At 41.7% G+C, this 25,129-nt stretch overlaps 2 protein-coding genes and 1 long non-coding RNA gene across 3 annotated transcripts; 2 read left to right on the top strand and 1 right to left on the bottom strand.

Annotated features, from left to right (window-relative positions):
* Window positions 1–1,132: 1,132 nt before the first annotated feature.
* Window positions 1,133–6,308, top strand: ube2s (ubiquitin-conjugating enzyme E2S). The gene is made up of 4 exons (XM_026999089.2): window positions 1,133–1,738; window positions 4,096–4,243; window positions 4,347–4,537; window positions 4,779–6,308. Exons 1-4 carry the CDS (start codon window positions 1,736–1,738, stop codon window positions 5,121–5,123), a joined length of 687 nt encoding a protein of 228 aa, XP_026854890.2. The 5' UTR covers window positions 1,133–1,735; the 3' UTR covers window positions 5,124–6,308.
* Window positions 6,309–9,993: 3,685 nt separating this feature from the next.
* Window positions 9,994–24,049, top strand: LOC113570699 (protein shisa-7). The gene is made up of 6 exons (XM_026999268.2): window positions 9,994–10,474; window positions 17,650–19,990; window positions 20,100–20,251; window positions 21,030–21,095; window positions 21,367–21,555; window positions 23,118–24,049. Exons 2-6 carry the CDS (start codon window positions 19,197–19,199, stop codon window positions 24,047–24,049), a joined length of 2,133 nt encoding a protein of 710 aa, XP_026855069.2. The 5' UTR covers window positions 9,994–10,474; window positions 17,650–19,196.
* LOC118242181 lies at window positions 13,150–15,391 on the bottom strand. The gene is made up of 2 exons (XR_004776626.1): window positions 15,275–15,391; window positions 13,150–14,593 (listed from the first exon to the last, which is right to left on the bottom strand). It is a non-coding gene; the product is annotated as an uncharacterized LOC118242181 (long non-coding RNA).
* Window positions 24,050–25,129: the final 1,080 nt, after the last annotated feature.

The raw sequence follows: 25,129 nt of genomic DNA, 5'->3' as shown, positions 1-25,129 counted from the left end.
TTGACCAAAAAGTCTCATATTTTCAGTCGACTATTCCCGGTGTCCTCATAACATGTAATTACTTTCTGTGTCCCCCATGTTAGGAGCTGCCCCAAAGGATTTCCAATGAAAAGGGGGGCTTTGCAATTTTCTGTATATTTCTGTAAATTTGAAAACTGCTAGGGTGATCACAACTGTAGGCCTATGTGGTAACTGCTTCTGTCTCCTCTATACTCCTCTATACTCTGTCTATACGCTATACTCTATACTATACTCCTCTATACATGTGCTTTTATCTAGGTGATGAGAAGACAAGGGAGAAGGTTGAAACAGCCCATGACATTTGATATCCAGTGGTGCTACCAGTCTGCTTTGGAGGGTAAAATGTATGTCAGTGCTGATATAAGCTTTTTGTTTTGCTTATTGTAGATGGAAAGATGGAAATCTCTCTCTCTCTCTCTCTCTCTCTCTCTCTCTCTATATATATATATATATATATATATATATATATATATATATATATATATATACATGTCTATATTTCTCTTTAAATAGTATGAATGTAATTGTAATATATATATATATATATATATATATATATATATATATATATATATATATATATATATATATATATATATATAACAATTACATTCATACTATTTAAAGAGAAATATAGACATGTCGAATGTTCACTCTCAATTAACAGAGACATGGCAGAATTAACAATCAGTTCTGAGAGTGTAAATGCAGTTCTGAGACTGTAAATGTATTTGAATTACTTTTATTTTGTTTACTTGCCGTATAAATGTTACTTTGAAACCAGATATTTCGAATTATGAATGAATGAATGAATGAATGAATGAATGAATGAATGAATGTCCCAACGCGTTGGTTACTTCAGCTTCGCCTTTTCCTTTGAGTAAGTATTGTATTAGTAAATGGTGCCTGCCTTTTGGGCGGGTATGAGTTATTCAAACGCACCTATTACTTAAGAGCATTTTTCGCATTCCCGACTTCGGTTGGTCTACGAATTTACAAAGACCAGTTACGTCACTGCAGGTAAGGAATATGATTGGTTAGACTGGCTTCGCTGTTTGGAGACGCGCTACTTGTATCCAATGATGATTGGTCAAATGGATTAAACCTCGCTTCTATACGCGCTCGTATTTTTGTTCCTGTGTCAAAAAAAAACGGCTAACTTGCTAACTACGGGGCATTTTAGCCGTTAGAAGTTAACACGCTAACGTTGTAAGAGACGCAGGAATTTCTTTTATTTTAGCCGTGCCAGCTATTTTGCAAGAGTCTTGGGGCAAACCGGTCGAACAAAGTTAAGAAATTGCCAAGGCCCGAAGCTATCTAGGTTAAAGTTTGCTAGTTAGCTAACGCTAGCTGTCTATATATTTTTTTCTAATTTAGATACGCGAGCAGGCTGACGTCAGGTTCTGGTTCGGCTAGCTAGCTGACAGGATAGTTTTTAACAGAAGTTCATTAGTGTTGGGCCTTAATATACGGACTGTCAAACACTTTAAAATTCCGGTTTGATCTTATTGAAGTTATGTTTGATCCTGCCGAGGTCCCATAGTGATACGGCTAGCTACGTTGCAGTTTTCATCAACATAAAGCTAACGTTACCGAGCTAGCTTGCTAGCTTAGGTTAGCTAGCTACGTACCCGCATCTAATTTTCCGCGCGGCGAGCCTCGGATCAAGCCCTGTTCGCACTACTCTCAGCGCTTTGCTGTTTTACCGGTCGAAATGGTAAGTTGGTACCCGATGACTTCTACCGGTGTCAACAACGATATAACGCCACTTTCGTCAACGTTAGCTAGCCAGTTGGCTAATTAGTTTGTGATGACTAGTTTGGACTCAAGGCATCAAACGATACTTGTTTTCAAAGTCGCTGGCTAGAGTGCTAGCGAGATGGCTAACCTAGTCAGCTAACTTTTTTAGTGTTGGCTCACTGGCTAAGCAACTCAAGAATAACTCGCTAGCTATCCCAAGTATATGCAGGTTTGGGTATACAGAGTATGCAAGCCACATAGGCTACTTGGCTAACGCTAGCTAGCCGGCTACTTTACCGTAAGTAGCTATTTGCTAGCTAGTGTTGTAGATAGCGTACTCCTTTCTAGCATGATTTCATTTTGATAAAGAGGTGATGTCTGTTACAGTAGTTTCTCCCAACGTAGTTTAGCATGCGGCTCCGTATTCACACTTTTAAGTGTGACTAATAAGTGTGACTAACTTACTAATGTAAGTTAGCTGTGGCTGCAGTAACTAGCGTTTCAGAGTAACTTAAACTGGTGTAGTCGCTGGGTACGTAGCAATAACCAGCTAGCTAACTGCTAGCTAACTTGGATGTTCCAGTACCTGGACGTAAGTGTTGCTTTTCGCATATGCTGCTAGAAAGCTATTGCTACGTAGGTAACGCTAGCTAGGTGTACATTTCTGCAGTGTTTTCACTAATCTAGTTTAGATAGCTATATCAAAATTATTGGAATTGTAAACGGAATTCAATTTCGACACCCCCCGCGATTTGTTTGTTAGGACATCAATACTTACATTAGCTACCTACCTGTAACTTCACGAAGTTCACGATGAGGTCGATATTTCGGTTGATCAAAGATTAAACGTAAAAACCCTTATCGGTCAAGTGTAGTTCGTACTTTGATCACCATGAAAGTTCACGAAAATGTAAAAACTACTGGCTAATCAGATGGAAATGGCGAATAGAATACCAGTTAGTTTTTAAAAGCTTCTTGTCAGTTGGTCTGTTTTCTTTTATGGCTACACAATATATAATTGTCTAATCACAACATTGATCGTTTCTATATTGATATCGCAGAAGACTGATCTACTTGAGGTATACTTGCTCTTAATCAAGATTGGCTCTTTAACAAATGCCAGGTAATTTTTGTTGGTATGAGAATGCTGGTCAATCTCAGATACTCAGATGAATGTATTGTTAAAATCTTTTTCAGTGAATTATCATATTTATGCAATCCAAGAAATGTAATTTAATAATTTTCACAAAATTAATTCAGGCCAGTCTTCCACTGTGTACAATAAAGGTTTTGACACTGCTTTCAGCATGTTTCAAGGCATATTAAAATAGCAGTATATATCAGATCACATAACCACAAGTAGGACTTTGTCAGTATTGTGTACCCCTATTCTATTTTTCACATTCTGTCAGTGGTCTGGGTGAGACACATTAAAAAATAACTCAAAAATGTACCAGGTAATATACAGGTAAAATCTGATCACTTTCAGGTAGACCTGCTGATTAACATTTTATGATGGTGTGGTACTTCACAAGGTGTTTGTCATACTTGCTCTTAACCAATGAATATAATTATAAAAAATTATAGATTCAAATAAAACGTGCTACGTGATGTGCAAATAACTTCAGATATATCATATTACAGTAATAAATGAAAAACCCTGATATGTAATTTTCTAGGATATCCACTAGCCTTAATGGAATACTCCATTGTTTTTTGCGTTTTTGTGATGTAATGTTGCAGTATTCTTTTAACATGCTACAGAGGTCACAATCTGTAATTTTCCCCAGTTTAAATGAATTTACATATTTGGTATTCTGTTCATGAATTCATACAGAGAAAGTTCAGGCTACCTATGGTAACTACCTTGCTCTCATCACTGTGCCCACTCATGCACCTGCCACCAATTTTCTATTCACATGCACCCAGTCTTTAATCTCCAATCAATCTCAGTCGCTCAGCCAAACACCTTAAATGGTGCTTTCTCATGTGCAAAGTGACAACGTTCTTTTCTGCATACTGCTGCACTCTGGCTGTTCTTTCTTCTGATATGCAATGACCGAGTTTAGAGTAGTATAGTACTGATCAGTTAATAGGCATGTCATTACCTTTTTGTAAAGGAAAATGCCTTAATTCTATTTGGTTTAGATATTTACATTATTGTTGCATGTTTATAAAGTGCCATCCTAGACATCAGTTTTGTATTGCTTTTTTTTTCCCCATGAGTTTGTCATTTTGTGTAGTGTATGTTTAAAAAGCCTAATGTGAGATGCAGTTGGACCTTCACAAAAGGTATTGATGCATTTTAAAATAATTTTTTACCTTTATTCGTAGAACTCAAATGTAGAGAACCTGCCCCCTCAAGTTTTGAGACTAGTATACAAAGAAGTCTCTGCACTGGCAGCAGATCCACCAGAGGGAATTAAAATCTACCCAAGTGAAGAAGATATCACAGAGCTTCATACAGCTATTGAGGGTCCAGGTACTAATTCTCCATTCTTTTGTTAAATATGAACATTCAACATGTGTCATAAGTCTGCAAAAGATTTCACTTGTCCCTTCTTCCTTTGTGTTTTCCTTAATAGAAGGGACCCCATATGCAGGGGGAGTGTTCAGGATGCGCTTAGTCTTGGGGAAAGATTTTCCTGCTGTACCACCCAGGGGCTATTTTCTGACCAAGATTTTCCATCCGAATGTTGGACACAAGGGTGAGATCTGTGTCAATGTACTGAAGAGAGACTGGAAGGCAGAGCTAGGCCTCAGGCATGTTTTATTGGTAAGTGGTACAATTCACTCCTTGAATTTCATATGTTAAATTATCCACAAGCATGAAATTTAATTTGACATTTCAGATTGTTCCTTTATAAAGCTCAATTTTCAGTTACAGTTCGAAGTTATAAACATTTCAGCAGATGCATCAAAACTGTATGCTGCCAAACTTGAATATAAGATTTCTCTCATTTTCACTGTCTTGCCCTCTCCTCCCCTTTCTTGCTGTCTGTTTTTCCCTCTCTCAGACCATTAAGTGCTTACTGATCCATCCCAATCCTGAATCTGCTTTGAATGAAGAGGCTGGGAGGTTACTGTTGGAAGACTATGCAGAATATGCTTCTCGGGCTCATCTCCTAACTGAGATCCATGCTATGGGTGGGAGCTCTGGAGCCCTTCAGGAGCCTGGTGATGGACCCCAGCCCAAGAAACATGCAGGAGATCCAAGCAAACGTGCAATTGCAGCTGGCGCTGCAACAATTGCTGGGGCCACTGGGTCAAATAGTAGCACTACCAGTGGCACAAGCAGTAGTAATAGTACTGTAGCAGCAAAAAAGAAAACTGATAAGAAAAGAGCTTTGAGGCGGCTATAACAATAAATCTCTTCCTTTTTGTTTAATTTTTTGTTAGTCTTTTTGTCAATATAAATATTACATTGAGCAGACCATATTTTTCCCCCTTTTCATGTTTTTCTGCCCTAACACATTTTTTGAGCTGTTCCCTATGAAACACTACTCAGGATTCATGTTGATTGGCAATGTATTTCACTCATAGAAGGAGAAAATAGTTGGGTTTTTTTCTGGGAGGAGAAAAAGGAAAAGAAATCAAGTGTAATTTGAGTATCTGAGTTTTAACTTGAAAGTACCCTTTACATCCATGGCAATATTGTTTCCCCTTACCCTCTTTAACTTCATGAAGGAAGTGACAACTTTCCATTTTCTTTAATCTCCTGGTGAGATTTTAAAATTTGTATGATATTCAAGTCCTGCTAACAATACAGTAGGGTTAAATCTAGGAAAGTTCTCAAATGCATCCAGATCTGCAATCATTCCTTTTTTTCATCCATTTAGCCAAATGGTCAAAAAATATAGCTCAATTGGTCAAAAATTTGGCAAAATGGTCAACCACTCTTGGATTGCTGAGGGTGTGTATTACATATTTGGGGTACTTCTGCTTCTTAACAGGGTTATCCTATTTTTATCAAACTTGACTGAGATATGTCATTGTAATAGGACTAAACATTGGGTGGTGTTTTAGGGTTTATAGTATTTCTTTGAACATGTGATCAAACATTTTTAAAACATTCGTTTCAGAAAACCTTTCAGGTGTTCCACAGACATTCGCAGGGTGAGTAATGTTTATGGATAATGAAGTCGCCTATGGAGTTCTGCCTCGGGACGTTCAGTCCAGGTCCCTTGCAGGCTTGTCAGCTGAGTGACCGTTATTTTTATGTGAGATTTATTCAACGAGTAAGGTAATTCCAGGCTGCATGAATAGTAATGTGTGTTATATAAAATGGAGCTGAATTGTAAAAGCTGCAGATGCTGTGAAATATGGAGTCAGTTTCAAAGGGAATTGTTGCAGTTTCCAGGCAATACTACAGGCATATTTGGTGTGTGAGTGTGAGCGCGCTCGCGTGTGTGCAGATCGATGTAGTAAAAATGTAAAGATTAGCGAAAAAGGAAGGGGTTAAAATGTGGTCTAAATATAACTTTACAATGTCTGTTGATGTGTTTTTGTGTGTTCTCTTTTGTGATTGAATAAACTTTTATATTTTTTTTTGTGCATCTTTCCCATGAAATATTATATATATATATATACACACACACGCACACACACAAATGTTGGAGATTGTCACTGAAGCCTGTTTTGTTGTTTTTTTGTTGTTTTTTTGGGGTTTTAAATCACGGACAATACAGTTTACTTAGTCTCATTTGTCATGTCACACAATCATTTAATCATCTTAAGTTTTTTTTTTTTTTTTTTTTTTTGAACTAATGATAAAGCCATCCATCTTTTAATCCCAGTTTTGTATATTCGATCCTAGTACCATTGGTCTTATGGAGGATTTATCTCATCTTGCTGCGTGTGTGACACTGCAGTAGTCTGGTTACTTTTGGAGCATGTCCATGCATTGGGTGTCAGTAAAGTCCATAGCTTTCAACATGGGGCCTAAATTTCCTAAGGAATCCCTCTAATAGTTTTATACTGGTAATACCATGCATACGGGTAACCTTTGCCCTTTTGTGAGTTTTGGGTAGAGGTGGGGGATTTTGTGTCCATTTAAGTTATTTAATTTAATAAAGTATTTTGGGGAAAATGATACTGAGTTTATCTTGTTACATGCAACACATTGCATAAGAGCCTAGGACTAGCCACAGCCTTTATTAGTTTGTTTATTTATTTATTTTTATAAAGAACGTTTTTCAGACTTTGCCCAGACAAGGACGTTTACAAGGTTTGGCTTCCTGTTGCCTATATAACAGTAGTGTGCTCATATAAGTTCTGTGCACACCTGTGTGCCACATAAGTCCCTGCACACATTCTTGGACACATCCCTGATGAGATAAGATTGGGCAGGTGACTTAATCTGGTTGTCTGCTAGTAGTAATAGTGTAGACTCCCTTTCAAATATTCTGACAATCAGTACTTGGTTGGTAAAGGGTTGGCAAGGCAATCTTTCTGGATAAGCCTGCGTGCTTTGTCCTTTCAGGCTGGTGCTTTTCTAATATGCTACGGGGAAACTTCAAACCAGAATAACTCCAGTGGTGAATGTGAATTGTATAACTGCAGAGTAAACAGGCTGCTTATATACTGTGAACCTCTCAGATGAGAACTGTGGGGCATGTCAGAAGTACATCATACTTTGTCACTAAATCTAAAACTGACATATGGATTGTATTGCTTTTGATGTATAATCTTGGAAGAATCTCGCTGTTGAGATGTTTGTCAGAACTGCGCTTTTGCTATGTTTCAGTAATTACAGTTGTCAAGCTGGGCAAAAAGGTTTGACCAATGTACAGTGAAGTAATGTTACCTAGATTTTGAATGTTTTTCTTTACACCCATTTCACCCACTCAAATGCAGTGGAGAAAAGAAATTTTTTTTTTTTGGCATTTCCCATGTAGCTTTAAAGGAGCAGCTTTATCCAAAACTAACTGTAGAGCATCATTTATGCTCTCCCATGCGTTTGTGTCTGTACTACTGAACCTTTCAATCTTCCACTCAGTCTTCTTCCAATCACCTTTAAATGCATAATTTTGTCACATAAAACCTAATTATCCATTAAAAACGCAACCTGTAACATTTCCTAGACCACCGACTACATTTGGATTTTAGTTGGAATCTTCCATATTGCCCAGGTTGAGCAGATGACAGAAAAACAAACTAGACCTAGACAGATAGAAAAATAGGGATTGGCACTGTGACTTATACATTCACCAGGTGCTTTGTTAAAAACACCAACCATTGTAGCTTTATTCATTAGCCACTTTATTAAGTATACCAATTTCATAGGTGCATTTTAGAAGTGTACAAGAGTACAGAGTTTAAACAACAAAAACTCATTGTCCAAGTATTTGCTATGATAATTTGGGGTGTTTTAAAATGACAGTTACCTTTAAACGGCCATCACCAATAACAAACTAAAGGCTGTAATTGCTAAAAGATACATTTAGTACTTTATATCACTAATAAAGGTTTTTTGCATTCACATATAGAGGAATTAGAAAAGAGGCCATGCAGGAGAGTTAAAACATGCTAGGAATAACAGGAATAGGCCATGCAAAATCGGTGAGTCAGTTTTGCACTGCTTGACTCATACGGTCTGGCAGAATATTTTGTGCAAGATCTATCATCTGGGGTCTCTTAGCTGACCTTTGGAAATCACCAACCTGTAGGTGACGGCAGCATACTCCTGCTTTCTCCTGCTGCCTGTGTTGAAACACCGCTTACAATGGTGTACACTGGCAGACCCCGAGGTGCCCATTTATCGTATGTTCCCTGCCGTGCTTTTGGATCTACTGGTGGAGGTAGGCTACTTTATAATGGGAAAATTCTGTTTTATTTTAGCAATGTCTCACTCATTTATTTGATATTGCCTAGCTACGTTAAAAAGTAGTGTACTATAAAACATTTCTTATATTTATACATATATTTCATTGAACCACTTCTCCCGTGTTCTTGAACGCGTAATCTCCGTTTTCTGTGGCATCCAGATTTCCAGAGGGTGCACGCAGGCTGTAATTTGAGCCGGTTATAACGGATGAACAGGTCTCTCCGCGGGCTGTCTGAGAGGCCGAAACGCGGCCCACCCACCTGTATAGGAATAGCAAACCGCACACTGCCTAATTACTGTCTGTAGGAAGCAAGCCAAAGACTGCGGGAAGGGTTGGCCTTAACAACAGAGTAATCGAAGGATTTTGTGGCCTGGATTGTAAAAGCCATGAAGGTACGACATTCTTGATCTCATCGTGTCCGCAAAAAGGATGCGTGCGTCTGCGGGTGACAAAGGTCAGAAGTGTGTAGGCCAAAGCGCTTTTATGTTTCAATTCTATACTGATTGTGACCAAAGCGTCATGCACACCGCTGTCCATGGTGCTGAAGTGATAACTGACGATGCGCTGTGATAAATACGAGGTGCTGTCTCTGTTCCTCAGTTTATTTTACTCCGTCAAATTGCCTTAGCCTGACATTTCGTCGTTGTGATCCTAGTTAAGAAAGCAATATCATAACAGATTAGCGTTTTTAACATAATACAAATAATAATAATAATAATAATGTTTGATGATTTTATTTATGATGCCTCTTGTTAATTTAGCAATAACTTACTGTTGCGTAGATCCATCTTCCTTACCAAAGCTGCAATATTTGCTGATCACGGTGGACCCATTCTTAAAAGTTTACTTTTGGTTGGAAAAAAGAAAGACCTAAAATGCTTGCATTAGGCACCTTCGGGCTCCTTTGTCCTAATTTTAACTGCACCGGTGGAATAAAATATTATATGTTTGTTTCTTTTTCACATTGGTAAATTACTAAGAGAGAACACTACCAGATAACTAATCTATGCAACCTTTTCGACTGGGATGGCAGTATCAGTAACTCTTGGTTAACTAATGCAGTCGTAATGTGTTAAAGGCAAACCCAACTTATTTAGTAGTGATAATCTCGTTATGACACATTACTTCAAAGAGGAATAAAAAAAACAATATAGCCATTTAGGTATAAAATTGCTGTTTGGGGAAAACACGAAAGCACAACATGAAACAAGCAGTTGGTATCGAACAACTTGGCAGCAAAATAAAAAAATAACATTTCATATACATTAAGAAAGTGTTTTCCTTAGGTTATCCATCACCAAGAGACAGTCACCAATAAAATGACATCGTTGCTGTGGCAACCGATCCCCCACCTCTTACATATTGCCCAGCCAGCCATATTCGCGAAAAGGATGGGAAGGAACGAAACACTTGAAACGATCCAGAAGCGGTGTATCAATCCCTAAACAAGACTGGCATGCGAGACCGTTAAACGCACCATTGAGCACTTCGGACCTTTGTGAGACCACCGCCTCATTCCACCGGTGTTTCGCGCTAGGGTTGGAATGTGTCTGCGCACACTTGGCAGTCTGCGTCGAGCGACACGAACGTGAAGGACTTACATTTTGTATCCCATTTCTAAGAACACTGACAAAACAGTATTAAGCGCAGCAACAGTTTTATACCACCGCTGCTGTGCGTTGATTTGGCCCCAAACCAAGGGACTAACCGGATATTTTATACCTGGAATGCTTTCACAGAACTATAACCTAGGCTACATGTAAACAGTTACTGTAAATAAGTTTAAAAACGTCTACAGGATGTGTATAGGCGTAATTTAATCCTTCATCTTTAAATGAAAATGGAGACAGCCACACCAGCTAAAAAGAAAACCTTGCGGAAAACAGGTAAGCAAAACTGTTTCATATGTCAAATACAGTTTTTGGACGGTAGAGCGTTGTCTCCAGTCAAGAAAATTTCCCAGGCGTCATAATAACGCTGCTGTGGGTTGAATATAATAATGAGAACAACAGTGTCGTGAGGTTCAGCCAAACAGCGCACAGGTAAGTCACCAAGTTGGTATACATTTTCTTTTGCTGTGATTTCGCTTATGACTGGATTATTTTATTCTTCTGTGTCACCCTAGCTCCTCAGCCATCTTTTGAGCGAGAAAAGGCGGTTTATCGTAGACTAGCCAGGTGTTTTATTTATGTTATTAATTTAACCAGTATACATGTAGTCCGGACTTCGTAAGCACAGTGAAGCTATACTGCCACTTTATCCAAACGTGCATTCACGCCAACGCAGATAACCATTCAGTGCACTCTCGCTGGCTTCCATATCCACCTACTCACCCATTACTATACATGCGCATCACTAGTCCACAACATGGATAAAACACGTAGTTTCTAATCGCTTTCCTAAACATATATGTAAACAACTATATGTAATTGGGCACATGCAGAAAGAAATGCCGCTCGGAATCAAAGATTGCACATCACTGCGGCGAAAGCTGCGCTGCGCAGTTCCGCAACTCACACTGCGCTCGTGCCTCGCGCCTGTCTAGATGGATGTCTCGTTAACTGTTAAATGATTCTGCTGTGCGCTGCTTGTCCGTACATCATCTGCCAAATCTGGCGGAATACCCCCTGCTGAGTGAAAAGTCGTGAAATTCTGTTCTGCAGCTTGGCGTCTTGCGGGAACATGCAACGTAGGCCTAACAATACAAAGGAAGATAACCGTCATCTGCCAAACATTTTCTGACCTGACCGTTCTCTCTCTCTCTCTCTCTCTCTCTCTCTCTCTCTCACACACACACACACACACACACACTCATTCTGTCCTACATAATTTGCGCCACTGCTTTCTACTCCCACCAGATGCACCACTTCTGTGTCAGTCAAGTGTAGACAGCCGGCTTCGCTCAACCCATGCAGCAGTAAAATCTGGCAGATAAGATCATTTAATCTAATCAAGGAGATGGTCCTTCAGAAAGTTTGATACCATAGAGAGGAGAAGGAGTAAAGCAATCTTCGGAAAACATTTCATAATGGTGAGTGTATGAAGTGACGAAATCTTCTGGCCATTTGAGCTTTGAAGTGCGTGGTGAGGCAATGGGGCGCAAAGTGCCAAGAAACCCATGCGTAATTTCCCTGTGATTGCACTGGCTGTGCAAACCCAACGTCACTGTCAAAGTGTCAAGGCAGATGTCATCTGTGGGGTAAGGACGACAACAAAGTACAGAGATGCATGCAAGTGTGGAGAGATGCGGTGCTGATACCCTCACATCTAAACAAATCTGAAGTGAGACAGGTGGGAAAAAGGCTTTTCCTTCGAGGTACGCAAAAAATGAGGAAAGTGCGTGTCTTCCTCGAGGAAAGCAGCCTCAGAGGGAAAAGAAGGTCTATTCGTTCTCCCTGTCATTCTCTTTCTTTTTCTCCCCTTGCACAAGTATGAACTGCTGCAGTGCTATTCTGAGAGAAAAGAGAGAGAGAGCTCGCTGCCTCAGCCCACGCACTGAATATCATAAAGAGAGGGAGCGCGAGCGCGAGAGCGAGTGAGAGAAAGTGAACGAGAAAGTGAGGAAAGGAAAACGAAGAAAACGTCCAAAACAGACGCGCAGCTCACCGGAACGGAATAAAGAGTGCGCTAAGATTTCTCAGCATTCCCGCGGAATCTGACGGCCTGATGATCGCTCCTTGGTGAACTCAACAGGCCGAGTGTTCTGGGAACTCGTCAACTGGAGACGTGGCGCGTCTCTCTCTAATCGCCCACAATCTCTTGATGATCGGGCACTACGCTTAAGAAGGCCTAATCCAGTTTACAGAGAGGGACGTACTGTTCCACATATATTATAAGGTGTTAAAATGGCCTACGCAGACTAGCACCATCCCTACATGAAAATGGGAAGTTACTGATTTCTTAGATATTATTGCCTACACTGTCCCTCCTCTAATTAATTCCTTTAGTATTCACCAGCCAAATATATTATCTGCTGCACCTCTTACACATGGTAAATTCATCAAGAAACCAGGTTGCGTACTGTTTCTAGCATGGAATAGATTTCTTTGAATTTGGACAAATTTCATATCAGCACCCAAGTGCTTCTGCCAATCCAGCTGCGTTAAGTCTCATCACAGTGGTTCAGCAGACTCAGTCAGCAGATAGACAGCACATCTGACACGTCCCTCCTGGAGTGTTAGAATGCTGACCTCCCTGTTTAGATAAGCAGCACATCTCACACGTCCCTTTGGGAGTGTTAGAATACTGCACACGCCCCCTTCATTGCCGGGTCACAGAATGACCTGTAGCACTCAGGGTTCCCAGCAGGTGGGTATAATTGTAAATGTTTATCATTACCATGTAGCTTCTACAATAACTGTGAATTACAGTGGCCAAAAAAAACACAAACAATTTGCAATGCTACATAGTATAAGAAGCTGATCTTCATGAAGTATTTAAATGCAATTTTATAAGAATGAGAATTTTTAAAGGAAATAAGAGTCGAAATTATTCAGTCTTAATTCTAACTACAACCACCACCAAGGATTGTTGTCTAACATAAAACAGTCAAGTCATAAAGTTGTGGAACGTGTTCTCTTGAACATGCTATTTTATTAATATGTAAAATATCTTACTTCTCAAAGAAGAATCCCAGATTATGTTGTTAAACTACAGGCACAAGCAGGCAAAACACTGATCGGTTAAGTGAAATGATGGATAAGCAGGATATGCACAGATGTGGGTGATTTGTTTGTGTAGGTATGTGCATATCCAAATGCCCATGTATTTCAACTAATGGGAATTATTTAAAAAGAACAACATTCTGTAAAAACAAATATGATTTGTGATCAAAACTATGAAGTATAGTGACCCTTTAAATATACATTTAAAAATGTTCCACACACACATACACACACACACTCTCATAAAATTTGTAATTGTCATTTGTATTTGTCATTTGTATTTGTACTTCCCACAATTGTAGCACTCTTTCCCTTCAAGTCCCTTTCCTCGGCCTCTTCCTCTCCCTCGTCCGCGTCCGCGACCTCTTCCTCTGTCCCCTACTGTCTGGAGCATGGTCAGCATCGCCTGATGAGTGGCGTCGGGGCGCTGGCACTCCCGTCTAGTGTCCTTCTTACCCAGGATGGTTTCATGATGCTTGGCGTGTTCTTCAATAGTCGACAAAGGGGCTCTACTGTAGCCGATGCAGTTTTTTCTGATAAGATCACTAATGTCCTTTCTCATGTTCATAAGGAAGCTGTTTCTCAGATGAGCTTCCCATGCCCCCACTTCTCCGGGGCCCGCTGCACGTTGTGCTGGCGCGTCAATTCCACAGTGATCAGTATGGACGTGTGTCAAACGAACGAGGAAATCAGCGACGGGCTCATCATCTCTTTGCTTGCATGCTGCTATCACATCAGTGTTAACAGTTGTTGGGTATGCTGCTTCCACTCTTTCGATGAGTCCTCTTATCATCTCTCTGTATGGGCCGTTTAGGTCAGGTTGGCCTTGGGGCGGTGCATTCCACTCAGGCAGATGGAGACGGACATCTCCATTCACCCAGCCTCTGTCAATGCGGTTATACTGCGGTCCGAGTCAAATCATCAGCAACCGTCTCAATTCAGCCTGAGTTGGTCTGCAGGACTGCACGAATGCCATCAGTTCTTGTCCGAAGTGTCGTCCGCCGATGTCACCTGGCTTGCTCAGGTCTGCAGTCCAGTGACAGTGGACCATAATCACTCCCTCAGGTCCAGATACCTCCACCATTGGGAACTGCGGGGCATAGCCTGTCTCAGGCTCTGCAGATGGCTTTATAGTGGCGTGACTTTGAGTGTGATAAGCCACTGGTGAGGTTATTGCCTCCAGTTGCCGTCTTGGTTCGTCATATGGAGACGGCTTTGATGTTAGCGATGAAGTCCCTGGTTCGGGATAAGGAGGTGGGTTTCCTGACGCTTGTGGTTGTTGAATCAGCTGGGGGCTCTCGGCGGGGCGGCATGGAGGTCAGGATCAGCTAAGGAAACACACTGAGACACTTCATTATTACCTTTTCTATGACCTACCTGCTGCTTGTCTTTTTTCAGCTTCCTCTAACCACATTTTTGCCTTTTCCAACATATCTTCACTGTTCTTGTCAAAATATTTCCGCACTTTCTTATCAGCCTCCCTTGGTTTAACCTTAACTCTTTCAGTCAATTTAAGTAAATATGCAACACTCAAAGTCCCCGATACATTGAACCCATAGTATTTAATCCAAAACGGGACATGTTTATTTACATGTTCCCTATAGTCTTTACTCATTTGGAAGAACGGGCTACTAGAAAACTTGTCTTTGCTAAATTCATATTCCCTACTCTGTCCTTTACCCATTGTCGTGTCGTTTTTTTTCTCTCTCCCTTTTTTTTTTTTATAAGGGTAAAGAGGGTACTAATATTTTAATTTAGTTCCGCTCCAGCAATCCGTGCTGGTTAACAGAGTTTTCACCTCTTCCTATGGGGCGTCCTGTCGACCCGGGTCTATTCTTTAACACTCGTACGTCTACGCAATGTGCCTAACTCTCTTAGGCTGACGGAGTCCTCTAGACTCTATCTGAGCGCTAGTATCTCTTATACTACGCTGCTTTACAGGCCCACCCCAGGGCAAACTCTGGCGGAGCTCTATGTATCAGACTTCTCTAAGGATTAAATTACTGTAATTCCACCACTTACTTTCTGTTCGTTGGCTCAGGCGGAGCACACCACCGGAGTCTAACGGGACGTCACTCCCTGGTTAGGTACATTCCCGTATTCTTGTGGGTTTCCCTCTTTCTCCAGCTCAGTTTTCTCTCTGAGGAGCGTCCTCGAAGTTCAGTCACCGCTGCTCCGCGTGGTGCCTCTCGCTGATCCTGCCGACTACGCCAATTTCTGTTGTGGAATTTTGAACAAACAGCAAGTCAGACGTGATTAAGAGAGTAATTTAATAAGAAAAAGAATAAAATAAATGTTTGGCTCGCCTCAGGTAGGTAGCCCCAAGTATACAAAAGCGTGGCTAGTTATACTACTCTTGTGCTGTCTTTAACCAATCATCTTTTCTTAAGCAGCTCTTCTTTCCTTTGTTGCTGTGGCTATAAGCCAATCAGCTCTCGGCTTGGTTTTTCCCCACAAACCAACCCAAACTGACTCCAAACAGTGTGGGTTGTGTGTCAAGTTGACCTTGATGTTAACAGTTCCTGATACATGTTCAACTTAATCAGCAACAGGCGGATACAAACGTGCAAACAGCACTATTAATTTAAGAACAAAAGGATCAGTGTGATTTTATATGAATCACATAATACATAGTTTCGTAACATTTTCCATCACAGTAATACATATAGTTTGTGAGTAGAGTAGCAGGAATTAATAAATATAATGAATATAGAGCAAAATGAAAAGGTGAACTTAATGTCTTGTCCTAAATTGGGTGATTGAGACTAGTAGGCAGGGTTTAATTAAACGGTGACATAATTCAACTAATTAATTAATTAATACATACAGAGGTAATAAAACAAAATCATTGTGTGTGTGTGTGTGTGTGTGTGTGTGTGTGTGTGTGTGTGTGTGTGTGTGTGTGTGAGTGAGTGAGTGGGAACATGCATTCCTCATTCTGTGGTAGCCAAATGTTGTGAACCTATTTGCATACCCACTGTGCTATGTGTGTATGTATAGAATAATTTTATGGTTGTGTGCTGATATTTGCAATTCTTCCTGTGCATTTGTGCATGTATTCTTCCTGGCTTTCTGTATGCTGGTGTGCAGTATGTGGCATTGTAAATGTTCTGCCGTGAAGGTATGTTGCTTGTCTCATGTTTTCTGGTTGTACTGTATTCTGTACATGCTGCATGTGGTACATATTGTGCTGTATGCTATGTGTGTATGTGTGTGCTGGTAAGTGGTGTCACAGAAAGCTCTCCTTTCTCTGCCACCCACTCACTGAACTCCCACACACACACACACACACACACACACACACACACACACACACACACACACAATCATCACCACCACACAGAGAGCTTCTCTGCCATACCTCTGGCTCTGTTTGTTCCTGCTCCTCTCTGCACTCATTTAAATCCCTACCCTGCATTTATCTCTCCCTCCTCCTCCTCCTCTCTTTCTATGTCTCTGTATCTCTCTCTCATGTGTGTGCTCACTTACACACTCTCTTCCTGTTTTACATTCCTCTGTCATTTTATATCTCACTGATTTTCACAAGCCCCTCAAATGCATAAAAATCAGATACAGATTAGATACTTCAGGAGTAGCAGAATAACTAAACTCTATCTCTTCCCCTCTATCATGCATGCACACGCTTGGCGCATAAACATACCGACACATATAATAATGCGCACCCGCAAGCGACCGAGCGCGCTCTCTCTCTCTCTCTCTCTCTCTCTCTCTCGCTCTCTCTCTCCCTCCCTCATCATGTGCCTTATGAAAGGAATTGATCACTGTTTGTTCAGATCATCGCTACCATTCAGACCCTCTCAATGCCTCTGAGTCACACTGGCACATAGTAACACATTAAACAAACCACCATTACTCGTCCCTGCGCCATGCACCACCACTATTATGCACCATTTCTCCTTCTCCCTGCCCATTATGCTGGAATTTACCCCTGCAATGTTTTTGATATGGTCTTCACGATGATCATCTGAACAGTGATTATTCTTAATGAGTTTTGAAATGCTCAGAAAGCTTTTCACAAAGATTGTTGTTTTTCTCCTCGTGAATGTAGTTGGGACTTTTCCTGCTGTATCGATTAATTAGTATTTAATATGGCCAATATTTTGTTACAGCTGTGCATTACATGGTGTCTGACCCTTAGTATGTAGATAAAGTGTATGGACAGCTTCAAGACACGATCTGTGGTCTTTCGTCAACAGAGCTTAGGAAGGTCTGCATACGTGTGTGTGTGTGTGTGCGTGCGTGCATGCATGCGTGCGTGCGTGTGTGTATGTGTGTGTGTGTGTGTGTGTGTGCGTGTGTGCGTGCATGCAAGCGTGTGTGTGTGTGTTGTGTGTGCCTAGGCCGTGTGTAATGTGCTGATTTATTATACATTTCAGCTCGTCGTGCCTCCCTCCGAACGCGGTGCCAGCGATAAGGATTGTCGGATTCCAAAGCTAATTGAGAGCAGTGTGCGAAGAGTGAAGTGAAACAAGCCTGCGATTTTGACGTCATTTTCAACACCTGCATGCACACGCTACTTTCAGAAGGCCTGACTGAACAAGGCAGACGCTTCTTAAGGCAGAACAGAACCTCTGGATGCATCCGAACCTGAGTGCTGTTTTTAAGCACAGTCACGTTGCTCAGACTGGTCCGCGGTGAGAGTCTATATTTTACTGGTCTTTTGTTCTCCTTCTTCTATTTTTCCAGGGCCAAGATCGTGGCCAAACTAAACCGGTAAAACAAGTGATGAATGCACACTACCTAGCATCCCATTTCAATGGCACATATTTGTGCAATACATAAGTAAAGACTTTTTAAGCATTAAGTGCAAATTATTTAAATTTTGACTTATTTTATCATAAAGGTAATATAATTCACACCTTATATATCATCCACACTGTTGGTAAGCTTGATAAGCGCACATTTGTAAAAATGAGACTAGATCTCTCTTAACCGTGCAACACTCAAAAGCCTCAAAAGTGCTGTGCAGTCAAAATGATTCCCCATCACACTGACCTCAACCATTCCAAAGACTGCACCATCATAACTAGTCCTCTAAAGACATCAACATAGATTAGAGCCACAGTCCTGAGAAAACAGTCTTAGATTATTATGGTTAAATCAATAATACAGTTGATTATTAAACACTTATAAATGACTCAAAGCAAACAGCATTCAGGTAGTATTACTGGTCAGGGAAATTCCTAAAGACTTAAGTGCCACTGTTGAATATATAGAGTGCCCAGATCATGTTGCATTGAAATCATACAGAAGACTGTAAAAAAAAAGAACATTAGTTTACATTTTATGGTGTTTACAGTTGACCTTTGCTCTTAAGTGAATAATTCCTCATAATAAGTGCCAAAAACAGGAGAATATACTTACTTAAAAACCTATGTGCTTAACAAAAACACTTGGATTTGTCAGCTAAAAGCCTTCATAGATCAGATATCATAACTCTGCCTCAACTGATGTTTGATGGAACACATTTATAATTAGGAAAGCCATTTTACCATTGAGATACAAACTTGCTTTAGCTTATTTTGCCCTAAACCTCTGAGGAAAGGAGAACAGTGAGTGTTTTATGAAGATAAAAAAAACCAGCTCACTTCACCTCAAAGAGTATTACTTCATGACCATCTCCAGCATACTAAAGGAATGAGATGAACTTGCTGGAGTTTTGATTGTTTTCCCAAAGCATTAGGGTGTTTCCTCTGCTCTTTTGGAGAAACGAGTTTGCCTTGAGCCCGAAACGGCACTGTAATCTCCATCCCCCGATTCCATCCCAGAACTTTGCATGAATTGCTCCTTTTTCTTACAGACATATAAGGACTTCTTCATTTATTTATGGACTGTTTTGATACGGACTTAAAAATACGTCGGACACCCGCAATTTAAATGCTTTTCATGCAGCGTTAAGGAGGTTGTAAAGGAGGATTCTGCAATGGTGCAGTGCGTTGAGTCAGCAAGAGAAAATAGCCTTGTTAGTCACATAAAAATGTTGCCCACCTTGGGAGCTCGAGTGCGTGTCACCCTCCTCTTCCTGCTAATCGCTGCTCCGCTCAACGTATCCTCGGCCAGTGTCCCAGATCCCTCGAGACCCAGGAACACCTTCAGCAGACCCACGGTCAGTCCTACTGTCAGTCCCAGGCCTAGTAGCTGGGGGTTGTTGCCACCCCTGTCCAGGGGTGGGGCAAACACACGAGGGAAAGCTGCGACAGGTCGGCCAAAGACGCCGCCCCCTGTCGCGGAGATGCCGCCAAGGCCACAGGCTCAGGTCATGTTGTCGAAGAACGCGACGGCCGATGCCCTGAAGCCTCCACTTGGCGCGGCACAGGTGGCCCCGCCCCCTCGGCGGCTGGTAGAGGTGGATGTGTGTCGCGGATACTATGACGTCATGGGCCAATATGACCTCACCTTCAACTGCTCCAAGGACGACTTCATCTACTGCTGCGGGACCTGTCACTACCGCTTCTGCTGCCCAGATCGCTCGCAGCGTCTCGATCAAAACATCTGCCACAACTACCACTCGCCCGTGTGGGCCAACACGGCCCCGCCTGGCACCAAGCCTCCCCACCACCTCCCTGACCCCGACCTCAGCCGCATCGAGCAGAGCAACAACACCGTGTATGTCATTGGCGGCGTGATCTCATTCACCGTCGCCGTGGCGGTGGCTATTAAGGTGGCATTTCACAAGGCCTCACGGCAGCCGCGTAACCGGGAGCTCAACATGCCAAGGTGAGGGGAAGCAGCTCTGCTTTCAGTGTTTGATTCTGGATGTTGCCTTTGCTGACCCTCAGCCTCTGGTTACTGATGTCTCCTTTTGATGACCTCTCGGTGCTGGCAGGGCCCTGGTGGACATGCTGCGCCATCAGTCCAGCCCAGTTCAGCAAGGAGAGAGAAACAACAGTGTAGCCCTGGGCACTGGAGGAGGGGAGAGTACTCTCAGCCGACCTCCCAAAAACCTTTACCCTACCCTGCAGAGCAAAGACAACAGACGTAAGTGGAAACCCCAGCAGACATAAGGGAAACTGCAGCGTCTTGCAAAAGAATCATGTACATGCATGTTTTGATTACAAAGAATAATCATTTGACACAGTTCCCTGTTTGTAAAATTTGTTGCTTCCAAATACATTTTTAATGGGAACCCAAGGGCAGTTGTTGAATTCTGTCAATAAATGTTTAAAATGTACAATATATTATATAAATTAATAATGTATTAATTTGCATCATTGTATAAGGCAAATTCACCTTTATACAATGTGTACGATGAGACAGACATGAGACAGACATGAGACACCATTGTATTTTTGTTCAGCCTTCATACACTCATACACCATTGTACTCAACTGTTGCTTAAGACTGAGGAATATCTGTATGGAACGGTATATTCACAACCTCTGGCGTACCTCAGATTCTTCCCTCTGGAAAAGTAGTTCCATATCTGAAAGAATAAATTATATATATGTACAGCCTAATTTACAAAGATATTTGACTGAGGAATTCATGAAAGTATTCTACAAAAATATGTGGTCTGAGATAACGATTTGGTTGAAAAACACTGGAGTATTCATTTAAAGAAACCACTCAGGATTCTTTTCTTCGGTGACTAGAAAAAAAAAGAAAGAAACACAATACAGTTTGTACAATTGCTGACAGGTCAGCAGAGCCCACACATTCACTGCAGCATGCTTCTGCTGTGGGGAAAACGCCTAAGGTTTTCTTGTCCCACATGCACCCTGCTTCACACAGATATCACGTTTTGTTCTGTTCCCAGTGGGAAATCTGCAGCACAACTTCATTCACACTTCAGGTTCCAGTCCCAAACACACTGCCACCATCGGTAAGGAATCTCAGCCCAATTCTTTTTTTTAAAAATAGTTGTGCAACAAACATCTTTCTATCTATATGCTAATCCTACCGAAAACTGTTCATTTAAAATGTCTGTTTAAATATGAATGTATATTATTATAATGTATATTATTATATTAACAAATTTAATTCTTACACAGACAATAAAGCTATTATAGCCTATATTTTAACTATTTGTCAAAATATATATGTATGAGTGTGTATTTGCCTGTGATTATATGCATGCACATTTTTGTCAACAGAACGTGTCCCACGTATGAATAACATGCAGATGACCAGTGGTGGGACACTGAAACCCAGTAAGCACACTAACGCCATGAAAGCACAGCCCTCATTCCATCAATCGCTGCACAACCTGGCTCATCTCCCGCCCTCGTATGAGGCCGCTATGAAGCCCGAGATCAACAGATACTGTTCCCTCAAGCGCCTGGGTGAGTCTAAAGAAGCATCCTCACTACACTCGTGGCCAGATAGGACGTTCTCTGTTTCTAAAAGGATACAGGTTCACAGCAAAGGTCGCTCACAGCCCTCGCCATTGACCCGCACATCTCCTGCTTGAGGTAAAAGGTGAAAGAGCACAGTGGCAGCTGCATCTTACTGGGGGCAAATGTCACTGGGGGGAAAGTCAGAGGCAGGATAGGCTAACATAATCCCTGGTGATTTGCTGGAAAAAAAAATATCCGTGCAAATGGGGTTCCATTTAAGGCAGCGGGAATGTTACACAAGAATGACAGGGGACTCCAAATGACTGTGAAGGTCATGGTAATGAGGGCAGAGTCAACGTGGGGGGCAACCTCATTCTAGCACATAGGTGTTTGTCTTTCACGCTTCTCTCTGCTAGACAGCAACCTGCCTGAATGTGAAGGGGGGTGGGGTGGGGGGGTGGGAGTGAGAGCGAGAGAGAGAGAGAGAGAGAGAGAGAGAGAGAGAGAGAGATAGACTGGGACATTTGGAGGGCAACAAATTCAGGCAGGTATAGTCATTAAAGGATAACACTGTGTTTTCAGGCATATGCAGCTGAGGTGTCTATTTGTGATTGCTTTTAAGCTTCTATATGAATATTGCTTTAACCCGAAGTATCTGTACCTCAGCTGAAGCCGACAGATGGTCTTTCATCACTCGCAGTGAGATTGCTAGCGTTAAAGTAACACCTACAGTGTTAAACTGGTCTCCAACGTGCAATGTGTAGTAATATGCCTTTCGCTGTGCTCTGTTAATGTAACACTGGTGATTATGCCGTGTGCTGAGGAAGTCGATACTTCAGCACTGACGATTTCCTATATCGCTTCCTTAGCTAGGGAACATTTCAGTAGTTTTATATGGGCTACTTCACAAACAAAATTCCCATCAATATCCACGACTGTTTCATTTTAATAAAGGGATTGTTAATTTAGTCTAACAAGGTGGCTGTTTGAGAAGAAAGCATTGCTGCTTGTCCTTGCAGTGCTTGGGACAAACATGGGTCTGAAGCTTATAGTTTCGATTTGCTCATTCTGTCTGTCACGTTCATGTTTTGAACTGTCTGGTATTGTGACTATCACTAATAGATACCAGCCACTGCAGCTGTTTCTCCATGGTTACAGTAGGTGACTACATGTCTAGAAAGAGGAGCAGTTAACTAGGAGTAACATCTAATATACTCAAAGGGTATAAGAAAAAAGATTTTGTAATATATTTACCCAAGTACTTGTACAGAAAACAGAGGAAATTAGCCAGCTGGCAGAGTGATTTAGAAATATATAAGCAAAAAATAACAAAGAGAATAAGACAAAAGGCCTTTATTGTATATCATAAAAATAAATCTAAAAAAACAAGCATTCTTTGCAGGTATTTTAGTCTGATATTCATTTGAATATCATGTTAACACAATATTTTAACATGTAATAGTTAACATTCAACCAACAAATTTTGTCAGAAGTATAATATCCCTTTCTGATAATCTGTCTATAAGATAACTCGACTTCAATTCTATGCTCTTCCTCCTACCCAACAGAGAAAGGAGGTCTGGAGGAATATTCCGGTTACTGCACTACTAAACGGAGACCCAACAATGCCCCTCCGTCCTTCCACTCCTCTCAGCACCACTTGCCTTGGGGAGGTGACTACACCCTGGGAGGACGAGGCACGCTCCCCACCCATGCCACCCGACCACGGATACCCCACCCGCAGTCTGCCCCCAGCCACACTCCCAACCCCTATCCTCTTGAGCCACCAGAATCGAAACAGAAATCGAATCAGAACTATGACACACTTTCCAAGCCACCTCGCCGAGTCAAGTCCACAGACCAGCTCCTTGCTCTCGGAGATGGTAACACACTGTCCAGGATCCCAAAGAACCAGCAGCATCAGTACTACAAAGCCATGAATGCTGCAGCAGCAAAAAACTCCAATACCCAGAACACACTACGCAAGTCTAAGGAGAGGTTGCTGATGTCACCGGATCACCTAGAGGAGGAGGTGGCCGGAGTTGAGTATGGAGGAGGTGGTAGTGGCATAGGTGGTATGGGCGAATACACAGGGGGTGGGGGCACGGTGCCCACCTTACCTCGCATGGGCCACCAGAAGGCTCAGTCGCAACAGAATGTCTGCGCCACCCCTTCACTCGACCGTCACCACATGATCAAGATGAACTCGCACCCGACCTCAGGCCGGGAGCAGGAGCGAAACACGACCACCATGCCAAGCCACGTGGCGGGCAGCGGCGTTGGAGGCGCGGGGTGGAGTGAAATGCAGGGAACAGGGGTCGTCATGGGAACAGGAACGCTAGGCGGACACACTGCCAGGAGGCTAGCGTTTGCGACCAAGAGGCAAAACACCATCGAGCAGCTACACTTTATCCCTGGGGGCGGGGGAGGGGGTAGTGGGGTTGGAGTGGCTGGAAACCAGGGGGTTAGGACAGGGAGCAAGAACGAAGTGACTGTGTGAGGTCGGAGGGGGTCGAGGGGGGGGGAAGAGAGAGAGAGAGAGAGTTAAGCAAAATAAGAAGAAGAAGAAGAAGAAGAAGAAGAAGAAGAAGGAAAGATGCAGTGAAGCTTGAGGGTATGAGGAGTGGGAAGATGATTGGAGGATTCCAGGGAGAAAAAGAAAGGCAGTGGGCAGAAAAGGGAGTGAAGCAATGAAAGAGGAGTGTAAAAGGAGTGGGAGGATGGTAGGAAGAGAGGAAAGGAGCAGAGTACGCAGAGACAGAGAGCAGATGAAGGAAAGAGGTACAGACAGCAAGGAGATGAAACAGAGAATAACAGATGGACGAGTGGAGGCAACCACAGGCTGAATAGAAGCTGTAAATACAGAGAGAAGACAACGGTCTTGAAGGTTTGACGCTTAAAAATTGCTGTTTTTTTCTCTTTGTAAAATTTCAGCCATAATTGCAGTATAATAATTCTGCATGATAGCCACCTCATTAAACATTGATGTAAACAAATGAATATCATACATGAAGAGACTCAGTAACCTGGTGAGGAAGCAGAAATTAATGTCACTGTGTCATGTTTTTACTGGGATATTTAAAAATCATGACATTTAATGCCACAATAGAGCCATATGTTTGAGTAATGTCCAATGGAACATTCATCAAAACAAAAAAGAAAAAAAAAAAAAACAAACAAACCAAAAAAAAAACAAAAAAAAGGGGGACAAAAACTGCTGACCGAGTGTGTGCCATGTGTTTACTCTAGAACATCCTTCAGACCAGAGATTTCTTACTCCACTTAGGACTTTGTCAGTCCTGTGAGACAAAAAACAAAAAACAAACTCTCTATAATGCTCACAGTGGGTACAATGGGTTAGAGGTAAGAAGTCGTCCAACAAACATTATATGATCTATATAACAATCTGTGAAACAAGAATTTGCTGTTATTCCAAAAACTATCACCACTATTAAAATGTTTTAACAAATAAGAAAGAATCTGCCCAGAGATTGAAGAAACCTTGGATTACATTGCCATTAGGAAAACCATAGGATTATTGCCTTTGTCATACACTATAAACTCTTCATCTCATCTTCTG

The sequence above is a fragment of the Electrophorus electricus genome, chromosome 10 (assembly GCF_013358815.1).
Source record: "Electrophorus electricus isolate fEleEle1 chromosome 10, fEleEle1.pri, whole genome shotgun sequence".
NCBI classification, from domain to species: Eukaryota; Metazoa; Chordata; class Actinopteri; order Gymnotiformes; family Gymnotidae; genus Electrophorus; species Electrophorus electricus.
This window is presented reverse-complemented; position numbering and strand designations above follow the sequence as displayed.

Coding starts and splice junctions, on each gene's coding strand:
- LOC113570699 (XM_026999268.2), top strand. CDS start 19,197: ATGGTGCAGTGCGTTGAGTCAGCAAGAGAAAATAGCCTTGTTAGTCAC. Junction 19,991..20,099: donor CGGGAGCTCAACATGCCAAG/GTGAGGGGAAGC, acceptor CGGTGCTGGCAG/GGCCCTGGTGGACATGCTGC. Junction 21,556..23,117: donor CTGTTCCCTCAAGCGCCTGG/GTGAGTCTAAAG, acceptor CCTACCCAACAG/AGAAAGGAGGTCTGGAGGAA.
- ube2s (XM_026999089.2), top strand. Junction 4,244..4,346: donor TACAGCTATTGAGGGTCCAG/GTACTAATTCTC, acceptor TTTCCTTAATAG/AAGGGACCCCATATGCAGGG. Junction 4,538..4,778: donor GCCTCAGGCATGTTTTATTG/GTAAGTGGTACA, acceptor TCCCTCTCTCAG/ACCATTAAGTGCTTACTGAT.